The 10,953-nt window shown below is 47.9% G+C and overlaps 1 protein-coding gene and 1 non-coding gene across 3 annotated transcripts; one reads left to right on the top strand and one right to left on the bottom strand.

The window, feature by feature from the left end:
* Nucleotides 1-1,076: 1,076 nt before the first annotated feature.
* LOC123728182 (uncharacterized) lies at nucleotides 1,077-3,095 on the bottom strand. The gene is made up of 2 exons (XR_014381139.1): nucleotides 2,964-3,095; nucleotides 1,077-2,404 (listed from the first exon to the last, which is right to left on the bottom strand). It is a non-coding gene; the product is annotated as an uncharacterized LOC123728182 (transcript).
* On the top strand, nucleotides 2,593-10,785 carry LOC106594174 (uncharacterized). 2 transcript variants are annotated; one of them, XM_045699270.2, is made up of 10 exons: nucleotides 2,593-2,700; nucleotides 5,501-5,703; nucleotides 5,836-5,922; nucleotides 6,112-6,189; nucleotides 6,561-6,653; nucleotides 6,780-6,906; nucleotides 7,026-7,506; nucleotides 7,950-8,008; nucleotides 8,475-9,632; nucleotides 10,127-10,785. In XM_045699270.2, exons 1-10 carry the CDS (start codon nucleotides 2,697-2,699, stop codon nucleotides 10,318-10,320), a joined length of 2,484 nt encoding a protein of 827 aa, XP_045555226.1. In that variant the 5' UTR covers nucleotides 2,593-2,696; the 3' UTR covers nucleotides 10,321-10,785. The 2 variants fall into 2 exon arrangements, with proteins under 2 accessions (XP_045555226.1, XP_045555227.1); XM_045699271.2 differs by lacking the exon at nucleotides 2,593-2,700 and adding an exon at nucleotides 3,217-3,422.
* Nucleotides 10,786-10,953: the final 168 nt, after the last annotated feature.

Below are 10,953 nucleotides of genomic sequence, written 5' to 3'. Positions count from 1 at the left end.
GGAGTGGGGGGATGAATAGAGGGGTAATGGAGTGGGGGGGATGAATAGAGGGGTAATGGAGTGGGGGGATGAATAGAGGGGTAACAGAGTAATGAGTGGGGGATGAATAGAGGGGTAACAAGTAATGGAGTGGGGGGATGAATAGAGGGGTAACAAGTAATGGAGTGGGGGGGATGAATAGAGGGGTAACGGAGTGGGGGGATGAATAGAGGGGTAACAGAGTGGGGGGGATGAATAGAGGGGTAACAGAGTGGGGGGATGAATAGAGGGGTAACGGAGTGGGGGGGATGAATAGAGGGGTAACGGAGTGGGGGATGAATAGAGGGGTAACGGAGTGGAGGGATGAATAGAGGGGTAACGGAGTGGAGGGATGAATAGAGGGGTAACGGAGTGGGGGGATGAATAGAGGGGTAACGGAGTGGGGGGATGAATAGAGGGGTAACGGAGTGGAGGGATGAATAGAGGGGTAACGGAGTAGGGGGATGAATAGAGGGGTAACGGAGTGGGGGGATGAATAGAGGGGTAACGGAGTGGGGGGATGAATAGATGGGTAACGGAGTGGGGGGATGAATAGAGGGGTAACGGAGTGGGGGGATGAATAGAGGGGTAACGGAGTGGGGGGATGAATAGAGGGGTAACGGAGTGGAGGGATGAATAGAGGGGTAACGGAGTAGGGGGATGAATAGAGGGGTAACGGAGTGGGAGGATGAATAGAGGGGTAACGGAGTGGGGGGATGAATAGAGGGGTAACGGAGTGGGGGGATGAATAGAGGCGTAACGGAGTGGGGGGATGAATAGAGGGGTAACGGAGTGGGAGGATGAATAGAGGGGTAACGGAGTGGGGGGATGAATAGAAGGGTAACGGAGTGGGGGGATGAATAGAGGGGTAACGGAGTGGGGGGGGATGAATAGAGGGGTAACAGAGTAATGGAGTGGGCGATGATCACTTAAGTAGCTGCAATAAGCAGTAAGCATCTTACAAACAGTGAGAAGTTGGGCTAAAATTAGCCTTGCCAATGAACTCTAATTAAACAAGAGAGAGACATGCTATCACACACACACACAAACACAAAAAATAAAGCCAAAGCTTTATTAACTTCATTGCAACCTGGTTTACCCACTGGGCTGTTTTTGTGTCGAGTCTGCCTGTTATTGTCTGTTAGTGTGCATGTCTCTGTTATAGTGTGCGTTTGTGCGTCTCTGTGCCGTCCACATGGAGGGTCAGAGGTGAAGTGCCCTCTCCAGTGTGGTGCCTCTTCTGGTGTTTCTTTCGGTCGCCATCTTGTGAGAAGCTTCTCCCACAGTCAGAGCAACTGTATGGTTTCTCTCCAGTGTGAATTCTCATGTGTGTGGTTAGTGTGTCCTGTTGAAAGAAACGTTTGTCGCAGCAGGAGCACTGGAGAGCTCTCTCTCCATAATGGAACCTCCTCAGATGCCTCATCACTCCATCGGAGCGGGTAAAAGTCTTCCCACATACTGAGCAAGGATAGGCTTTCTTTTCAGAGAGTGGTAGCTCGTGTTTGCGCTTGTGTCTCCTGTACGTTGCATCGTGTCTGAAACTCTCCCCACACTCGTTGCAGAGGTAGGGTTTCTCTCCAGTGTGTATTCGCTGGTGATGTTTCAAACTATGTGCCTGTGTAAAACCCTCTCCACAGTGGGTGCATATGTATGGCATTTGTCCACTGTGTACTCTCTGGTGTCTTTCAAATTTTCCTTTGTGTAAGAACCGCTTACCGCAGTCAGAGCAGTAGAGGGCCAGCTCTTCAGTATGTACTGGCAAGTGTGTTGTTAGTTCTTCCAGGTCAGAAAAGCTCTCATCACACCTTGGACAGCCGTGAGGTTTCTTTTCCTTGTGTGTAAGGTGATTTCTTTCCAGATGTTTTTCAAGCTGCTCCAAATGGACAAAGCCTTTCACACAATCAGTACAGGGGTGTTTAAGTTTATTCTTCTTTCTTTCGTGTGTTTTCAGGTGTGATTTCAGATGGTCTGTGCGGGTAAAACCTTTACCACACTCAGAGCAGAGGTACGGCCGCTCGGTCATATGAATTTTCTGGTGTGTTTTAAGATTATCCGAACGGGTATAACTTTTACCACAATCAGGGCAGATGTGACAAGGCTTCTGTTCTCCGGTATTAGAACTCTTGAGACGGTCCTCTATATCGTGAGGCTCTTCTCCATCCTCCTGTTTTATTTGCACCTGCAGTATATCTGTGTGTTGATTGTCCCTCTCAATATCATCCATTGTCTCTGGAGTATCCTCCTGTAGCACTTGAAAGGAATCTTTTGATGATTCGGTCAAAAGGAGGACCACTTTTGGTCCACAGTGAAGGGGGAGATTCTAGGATTCTGATGTGTTGTCCCAGGTAAGGCTCTCCCGCTGGTGGTGTAGTGGACAAGTCACGGTCTTGATGTACAAAATAAAATAAGAAAAACATGGTTAGCTAGTTCGTAGTTTGACAAAAGTAGGCAAATGTTTAGCCAGTTAGATAGTTACGTGCCTAATTTGGTTGATTATCAAAATCCATCAGCTTTGTTGTTGTTGTGAGTCGCAGAACGCACGCTGGCTATCTGCTGCTCTATCAACTTCCGGTTCATCAAAAGTTTACGAGGAAACGAGCAGCTAGCCTTGCCTCTTCAATCAACATTTGTAAGATACGACTAAAAGACGGCATATAAGATTTCCACGGGGAAGCAATATGGGTATGCATTAATGTAAAGATTGTGGCTAGGTAGCTATATAGCTTACTCTCTCTAATCAAGCTGTCGGTGGAAGCAGGCCGTTGTGGGTATAGTTTAACGTAGCTAGCTAACGTGAGTTATCTAGCTAAAGTTAGCTTCTGCTGACATGAGCTCTTTTCTCTAGTCTAGGTATCAAATATTATAGGCTAGCTAAAATTGCACACTCAATTTCAGTGCATCTCCTGCTAAATGTGGGATTAACTGTAAAATATAATCATACGTACTTGCTTGGTAGCATCACTGGGGTGGTGCTGTGGCCTATGCACCAAGTTTGCCTGCTAGGAGTCATGGGTAACTGCATACATTGAGCGTGTCTGAAAGTGGGCGTTGCGAAATAAGCGGGAGGATCAACAAACGCGTAAATCTAACAGCTAATTGGGCAGATTGGTTGCCACACAAGACCGTTTTGCGTGGCTGCTTCCTTGTAGCGTTTTAGCTAAACTCTGCATGGTCAATCCGACGTCAGCATTGGCCATGCAGCATTTACAGCGATATGTCCTCTGCCGAAATCAGGGCATTCATACCCGGGGCCCTGAGTGGCGCAGCGGTCTAAGGCACTGCATCTCAGTGTTAGAGGCGTCACTACAGGCTCTGGTTCGAATCCAGGCTGTATCACATCCGGCCGTGATTGGGAGTCCCATAGGGCGGCGTAAAATTGGCCCAGGATCGTCGGGTTTGGCCGGGTAGGCTGTCATTATAAATAAGAATTTGTTCTTAACTGACTTGCCTAGTTAATTAAAGGTGGACATATATATATACCAATAGGATTTCGCCAGCTCGTGCTTGGCTCTGCCCACTATGACTAATTTGTTGCCATTAGAAACGACAGGCTGTGGTCTTGGTTATAAATTCACACACATACATACATATATATGGTGGTCTTGGTTATAAATACACACACATACATACATATATATGTGTGTATTTATAACCAAGACCACAGCCTGTCGTTTCTAATGACAACAAATGAGTCATAGTGGGCAGAGCCGAGCACGAGCTAGCGAAATCCTATTGGTGCGTTCTAGCCAACATCTGCATATTTCCGTTAGGGAACGCCTACTTTGAAATGCGCGTGTGCAGTAACTCAAGTGTAAAGTATACAAAACATAGTCCACTCTGTTCATAACATATTTTAGTTTTGGGAACAGAAAACCGTATTGCAATCAAATGCTTCATAAATTGAGAAAATTAGCAGAATGTCGCCCAAAATCCATCTCGTTACGTCTTCTCGCACTTCCATGTTTGGTAGTGAGTGGAAACACCAAACGAATGCTTCACATTTATACATCCGGTGAAATATCTGTCTCATTGTTCTATGTTCATATTTCTGGCGCTTAGCAGAATAGCGCAGAGTTGTTGTAAAGGAAGTCTTCTTCTTCTACGGTATTTTGGCGATCGCACAGTTGAATGTGCATCCCGCCCCCTACTGTGCGGGATGTAAACAGGACCCCCGTCCAAACAGATCTGATCCCCCGTTAAAAAAAATGATCAGATCTGATCCCTGCACAGGATCAGAGGGAACCTGGGCGGGCGGGTCTTCTGGCACCAGTACCCCTCGCAAGTCTTCCCAGCACACACTTGAAACATGGCCAAATAATGTACAATTCTTACACAGCTTGGTTTGGGGAGGAAAGCTCTGACAGAGTATCTTACATAACCAAGCTTCACATGTGGAAGTATTTGCACTTTATAAAAAAAACAACAGGACCGACAGACTTTTTTTAATTTTCTCCATTCAGAACATTTGTCTTCACCAACTTTGCTCTAAGCGCTGCTTGATTCGAACTCAGCATCCACATCTGCCACGTTAATTATCCTAACCTGCCAATGTAATTATCCTAACCTGCCACCTTATTATCCTAACCTGCCAAGGTAATTATCCTAACCTGCCAAGGTAATTGTCCTAACCTGCCAAGGTAATTGTCCTAACCTGTTTAGCTAAAAGGAAGCAGTTTGCAGTCACGCAAAGTGATATTGAGTGGCAACTGCCCAATTAGCTGTTATATTTCCATATACCCACTTTTGTTGATCCTCCCACTTATTTCGCAACGCCCACTTTCAAACAATCAATGTATGCAGTTAGTCATACTTGGCCAGCAGTGGAGGCTGGTGGGGAGGACGGCTCATAATAATGTCTGGAACGGAGCAAATGGAATGGTATCAAACACATTAAAACCATGTGTTTGATGTATTTCATACGATTCCACTGATTCCGCTCCAGCCATTACCACGAGCCCATCCTCCCCAATTAAGGAGCCACCAACCTCCTGTGTTGGCCAGCACAGCTCACAGTGTAGCTCTGGTCCAGGCCTTAGCGCATCCCTCTAATGCCCTGGACCAGAGCTATTCACAGTGATGACCAGTGGTGTGATTCTTGGATATGGTGAAATGTGTACTGTTTGAACACTTGCATCTCACCTAACGTCCATCCTTCTTTAAAGTAAGCACTGCTGTACTATAAAGTAAGTAAGTAGCCTTGCATGAGTCTATTTCCTGTTTTCTGATGCGTGAGGCAGCTTGATGTGTACTCCCTTTGGACAGGACACTAGTCTATCGCAGGTCTTTACCCCCAATCCATTGCTGAGTGCCAAGCAGAGATGCATCTGGTCCCATTTTTACAGTTCTTTGGTGTGACTTGGTCGGGGATCAAACTCCTAACATTCCAATCTCAGGGTGGACACTCCAGAAGTATTCAAACAGGGCAAATGTGTGCTTTGTGTAGCCTGCCTGTCTATACTTACCTCCCCCTCCTTCCCCACAGATGGCCCCCTCCCTCTCTCCTCTCTGAGACTCCTGGTGCCACCGCTGCGTCTGATGTCTGCGGTCATGTGGCAGGTGGTGGGGCGGCGGAGTTTGGAGCATTATGGGAAGCTGGAGGACTTTGTGTGTTTGGTCACAGAGACAGTTCCAGAACTACTGACTGACAGGCAGAGAGCATTACTGCTTCTGGGCCTCAGAGCAAAGGTGTGTGTGTTTCTTCCAGCAGTAACCTACACAGTATTTCCCATGTGCTGCAAATCAGAAGTTCACCTCTGTTGTAAAGTGTTGCACAGTGTTGTAATTTTAAACGGACTTCCTGATCGGTCCGTCTTTCAGATGTCCCAGGAGTGGATAGTTGAGGATGTCGCCCCAGAACTCATCCAGACTCACCTGGACAGGATCCAGTCCATCTGTCTGACAAAGGTGAGAGAGAGGGCTCATGGGAACTGGATTCTTACAGCCTGCCTTTTACTGAATGTATAGAGTGATAGGGTGAAGTAAAGGGAGGGAACCGAGTGCCAGAATGGGGACACACCTTTTCTGAGTGCTGAGAGGGAGATGTTTGGCCCTGACACACACTAAGGTATGTTGTTGTGTCTGTTGTTTTTCCAGTCCAGTGACAAAGCCTTTGAGGATGCCAAAGCCAGGCTCATGGCGTACACCCAGAGGAGTCCAGGAGATCGATGGGCTGTAAGAAAATGAATCTTTCTTCACTTGAGTAACATGCAGCAGAGCAAGTGACAGCACTGTACTAAACTCTGAGTTCAGTGAAGAATTGTTCTCTCTCTCTTTCTACCCTCTCTCTCTCTCTACTATCTCTCTACGATCTCTTTCTCTACTATTTCTACTCTCTCTCTCTTTACTATCTCTCTCTCTACTATCTCTCTACTATCTCTCTCTCTCTCTCTCTCTCTCTCTCTCCCTCTCTCTCTCTCTCTCTCTCTATTATCTCTCTCTCTACTATCTCTCTATCTCTCTCTCTCTGTACTATATCTCTCTCTCTGCTATCTCTCTCTCTCTGTACTATATATCTCTCTTTCTCTCGCTACTATCTCTCTCAGTTTGGTCAATACTTTAATGCAGAGCTGGAGTCTCTGGTGTGTGTGTTCCTCTCCAGACTGGAGGAGCTGCTGCCAGTACCAGACTTTAAACAGGTACACAGTGACCGGCGACCGCATGTCAACCCCAACTTCACTACTAAGAGACTACACAGGCTACATATTGACCACATTTACCAACCACACTTTGACCACCACACATCTCCCCCCTGTGTTCCCCAGGCTGCCTCCTGGCTTGACTCTGTCCCCGGTGGTGTGGATGAATGTCTGCAGTCTATCCCCCACAGTGACAGGCTGAGGTCTGTGCTGCAGAGCCAAACGTGCTGCCGAGAACACCTGGTAAATAGAGGTACGTCACCAACACTGCAGCAATCACCAACCCAGTCATAGTCTGTAGTCTCAGTTGTTTTAAGTTTAAAAAATGTATTTGATTTGTTTACAACTGTGCTTCTTGCTTGTCTTGTGCAGACTCCAGCCCATCCCAGACCAACCTCCTCAGCTCTCTACCTGTTTGTCTTCCAAATATGATGGTGTACCATCCCTCTGCCGACTCTGACAGTGAGTCAGAACCCATCCCTGAGGAAAGGATGGATGAAGAGAGAGGAGAAGAACAGGAGAAGGTCTGCATCAAACGAGAGGACGACGAGAAATCGAAAGTAGCCGAGCTGATTGGTCAAGACCAGGAATCAGCCAATAGAGTGGCAGGAGAAACGGAAACATCCAACCTAGGGATTCTGGGTTTCATTGTTCAGAGCCAATCTATAATGATTATCCCCCAGCCGGGCCAGCACTCTCTGGCTGTCGTCTCCCAGTCTGCACCCACTCTCACCCTGCCTGTGGCCTGCAGGGGGCAGACTGCAGTCAGCTCTCCCCCAGGACAGAGCAGGCCCTCGCCAGAGAGGAACACTGTTCCTGTGAGCAGCCAAAAGCCCCAGGTCTCACCGGGGAGGTATGTGTGTGTGTGTGTGTGTGTGTTAGGAATGCAGTAGCGTGACAGTAAGTATGGACAGATTGTATCAGAATGGGTGTTTTGAGTGTGTGTGAGTGGTAGTGTGACGATTGGTGTGGACAGAGTATGTGTGGGTGTTTAGAGAGTGTGTATCAGAATGGGTGTTTTGAGTGTGTGTGAGTGGTAGTGTGACGAGTGGTGTGGACAGAGTATCTGTGGGTGTTTAGAGAGTGTGTGTGTCTAACACCTCACTGAGGAGGAAAGTGTGGTCAGCGTGTGTTTGGGAGTGTGTGTGGAATGCAGTAGCGTGACAGTAAGTATGGACAGATTGTATCTTGTGTGTTTTTGAGTGTACATTATTTGAAGTGTCGAAACGTGAACTGAGTGTGTGAGTATTGGGTAAATGATGAATGATTAACATGACATGTTATTTCCCACTTCAGCATCATCCCTGAGTCGTCTGATAAGCCTGTAGAATGTATTAGGGTGGAGAGTGACACAGGTGAGTGTCTTATACCCTCCTAACCACCTGCAGCTCACAGGAGGCTGGTGGGGAGGGCAGCTCATAATAATGTCTGGAACGGAGCAAATGGAATGGCATCAACCACCTGGAAACCATGTGTGTGGTTTATTTGATACCATTCCACTCCAGCCATTATCACAAGTCCGTCCTCCCCACCAGCCTCCTGTGCTGCAGCTCCCTATCAGGTGTATGCGTAAGATATTCTTATTTTGTCCTCCATTAAAACTCCATTTCCCAATATCCTCTCTGCTAATCCTCTCGTGTGCCTTTTTTAAATGTACGTAGTTCTGTCTGTGAGCAGTACTTGTCTATTAATGTTCGTGTTATGTCATGTTTCATGTTCTGTGTGGACCCCAGGAAGAGTAGCTGCTGCTTTCACAGCAGCTAATGGGGATCCTAATAAAATACCAATCACCTCTCACCTTCTCTTCCTGTTTCCTCACAGACAGCCCCACAGGGGAGTCCTCGTCTTCCGGGACGCACCCGTCTAGCGTATCCCACAATCCCCGGCGTGTTGCCCACAAGTGCCCGACGTGTGGGAAGTGTTTCATCTACCGTTCCCAGGTGCTGCGTCACCTGACCACACACTCGCGAGGCGGCCGCTACAAATGCGCCCAGTGTGGCGTTGGCTTCCCAACGCCCTGGAGCCTGAACGACCACAAGCGCTCTGTGTGTGTCAACGCCACCTTGGACTGCGCCCAGTGCGGGAAGCGGTTTGCGTCGCTCCGCGAGCAGTACCGCCACCGCCTCACCCACAAGACCAACACCTGTTTTCAATGTGGGGCGGGCTTTAGGACCCAGCTGGAACTGACCCGACACCACAAGACCCACTGGGCCCAGCCGCTGCACCAGTGCTGCCTGTGCGGCAAACGCTTCCGCCTCCTCTCCAGCCTGACCAATCACAAGCAGACTCACTCGTCCGGCGGCGGCTTCGCCTGCACCCAGTGCGAGCGTGTGTTCGGCTCGGCGAAGGAGCGCGACGCCCACCGGCAGATGCACCGCGTACCCAAGCTCGTCTGCCCTGTCTGCGGCGAGACATTCACCTCGCAGGCCAAACTCATCAAACACCAGCAGACCCATCCGGTCCCAGAGGGGAGCGAGGGCCAGAGGTACAAGTGCCGTTACTGTGAGGAGACGTTTACAGGCCTGACCCTCATGAGGATCCACCAGAGAAGCCATCTTGTGGACAGACCTCATCAATGTGACCAGTGTGAGAAGAGCTTCACTACTCTGGGGTCCCTCCAGTCCCACCTCAGAACCCACTCGGAGGAGAAGCCCTTTCTCTGCGCCCACTGCGGCAAGCGCTTCCGGACCAAAGACGGCATGGAGGGACACCTCCGGATCCACACGGGCGAGAAGCCCTTCCACTGCTCCTACTGCGGGAAACGCTTTACGGCGCTCGCCGGGTTGAACGTTCACGTGCGGCGGCACACGGGCGAGAGGCCGTACGTGTGTGAGGTGTGCGGAAAGGCGTGGCCCTCAGGTGGGGACTTGCAGAAACACATGCGCTGTCACACAGGAGAGAGACCTTACAGCTGTGTTGACTGTGGAAAGACATTCTCCATATCCTGTCACCTGACAGAACACATGAAGACACACTCAGGTCAGAACCAGGAGCTTGTAGTTAAAGGGATAGCTCGGATTTTGGCAATGAGGCCCAAACAGTCCGATGAAGTTGTGGATACCATTTTTATGTCTCTGCGAGCAGTTTGGAGGAAGTCCCTGTGTAAGAATTTCCACAACAATACCCATAGCCTTCCAGTCATTGCGCTAATGCTAGTTAGCATTGGCTCATGAAACTACCTCTAACTTCCTTCATACTGGACACAGAGACATAATGATATCCACGAGTTCATCTGACTCTGGGGAAGTAGATAAAGGGACAACATCCCGAAGTATCCCTTTAAGGGGGCCGTTGATTTAACAACTATATGGTGTATATGAATGATACAGTTGTCGTTTGTACTTTCATATGTGATGCAGGACATATGCAGTGTGTTTATACATTTGTGATCGACGATAATAATAAAACAAACAATTTAATCGTAGTTCTGTGTAATCTTGATTTATAGTCCTAAATACTGTCCCGTCCCTCAGGTGAGAAGCCGTTCTCTTGTCCAGAGTGTGGGAAGAGCCTGAAGAGGAAGTTTGATCTGAAGAAGCACCTGTTGACTCACTCTGGAGTGCGTCCGTACCCCTGCCCTCGCTGTGACAAGAGCTACACCCGCCGCACACACCTCAACAGGCACCTACAGAAACACTCGGCTGAGCTGTTAGCAGCAGCATTGTAGCCAGCATCAACATTTGCCCATGGATGGACATCTCAATAGAATTCTGCCCTTGAAATAACAATGGGCTCCCATCACCAAGATTCTGAATTGGAATTCAATGACTTCCAGAGACTAGAGCAACAGAACGTTCTGCCTATGAATGGCAGGGGGAAGCAATGTCTCCCTGCTGGTTGAGTTAGAGATCATGTGACTTTTCCTGATTCATCTTGTGTTAATCAAGAATATGATTTCTGCGTGGTATCACTGTAGTCTGTCGTTGTCAAATAGACCTAAAGCCATTTCTGTCTCCTGATTTTCTATGTCGTGCCAAACACAACGTTGTGGCCTCTCGTTTGTTGGTGAAACAGTTCATTATAAAATAGTTGACTGATGGGTAACTTGCCTGAATAATGCCTCTTCAATTTATATCCTGTCTGTAATTCAGATTATTTTCTTCTGTGCATTGATAAAACCTATCCCAAGTTATACCAGTGTGTTGGCATTCTTCTTCCTTACCTATGACTGCTGGTGGTTATAATATACCCATAAAGTCATGTTTCAGGCAGTGTAGTTAATATCAAATGCACTAAATTAATTGTATTTATTGTTAAATGTGGTGATAATACATACAAAAAAATAATTAAACAAATTACA

This window comes from Salmo salar, chromosome 17 (assembly GCF_965601325.2).
Source record: "Salmo salar chromosome 17, fSalSal1, whole genome shotgun sequence".
In the NCBI taxonomy this organism is placed as follows: domain Eukaryota; kingdom Metazoa; phylum Chordata; class Actinopteri; order Salmoniformes; family Salmonidae; genus Salmo; species Salmo salar.
Note: the sequence above shows the minus strand (reverse complement) of the source record. Positions and strands in the feature narration are given on the sequence as shown.

Bases quoted from the DNA above. Each gene is read 5' to 3' on its own strand.
- LOC106594174 (XM_045699270.2), top strand. The intron at 6,190-6,560 runs GTAAGAAAATGA...TATCTCTCTCAG, and splicing joins GTCCAGGAGATCGATGGGCT to TTTGGTCAATACTTTAATGC. The intron at 9,633-10,126 runs GTCAGAACCAGG...CCCGTCCCTCAG, and splicing joins ACACATGAAGACACACTCAG to GTGAGAAGCCGTTCTCTTGT.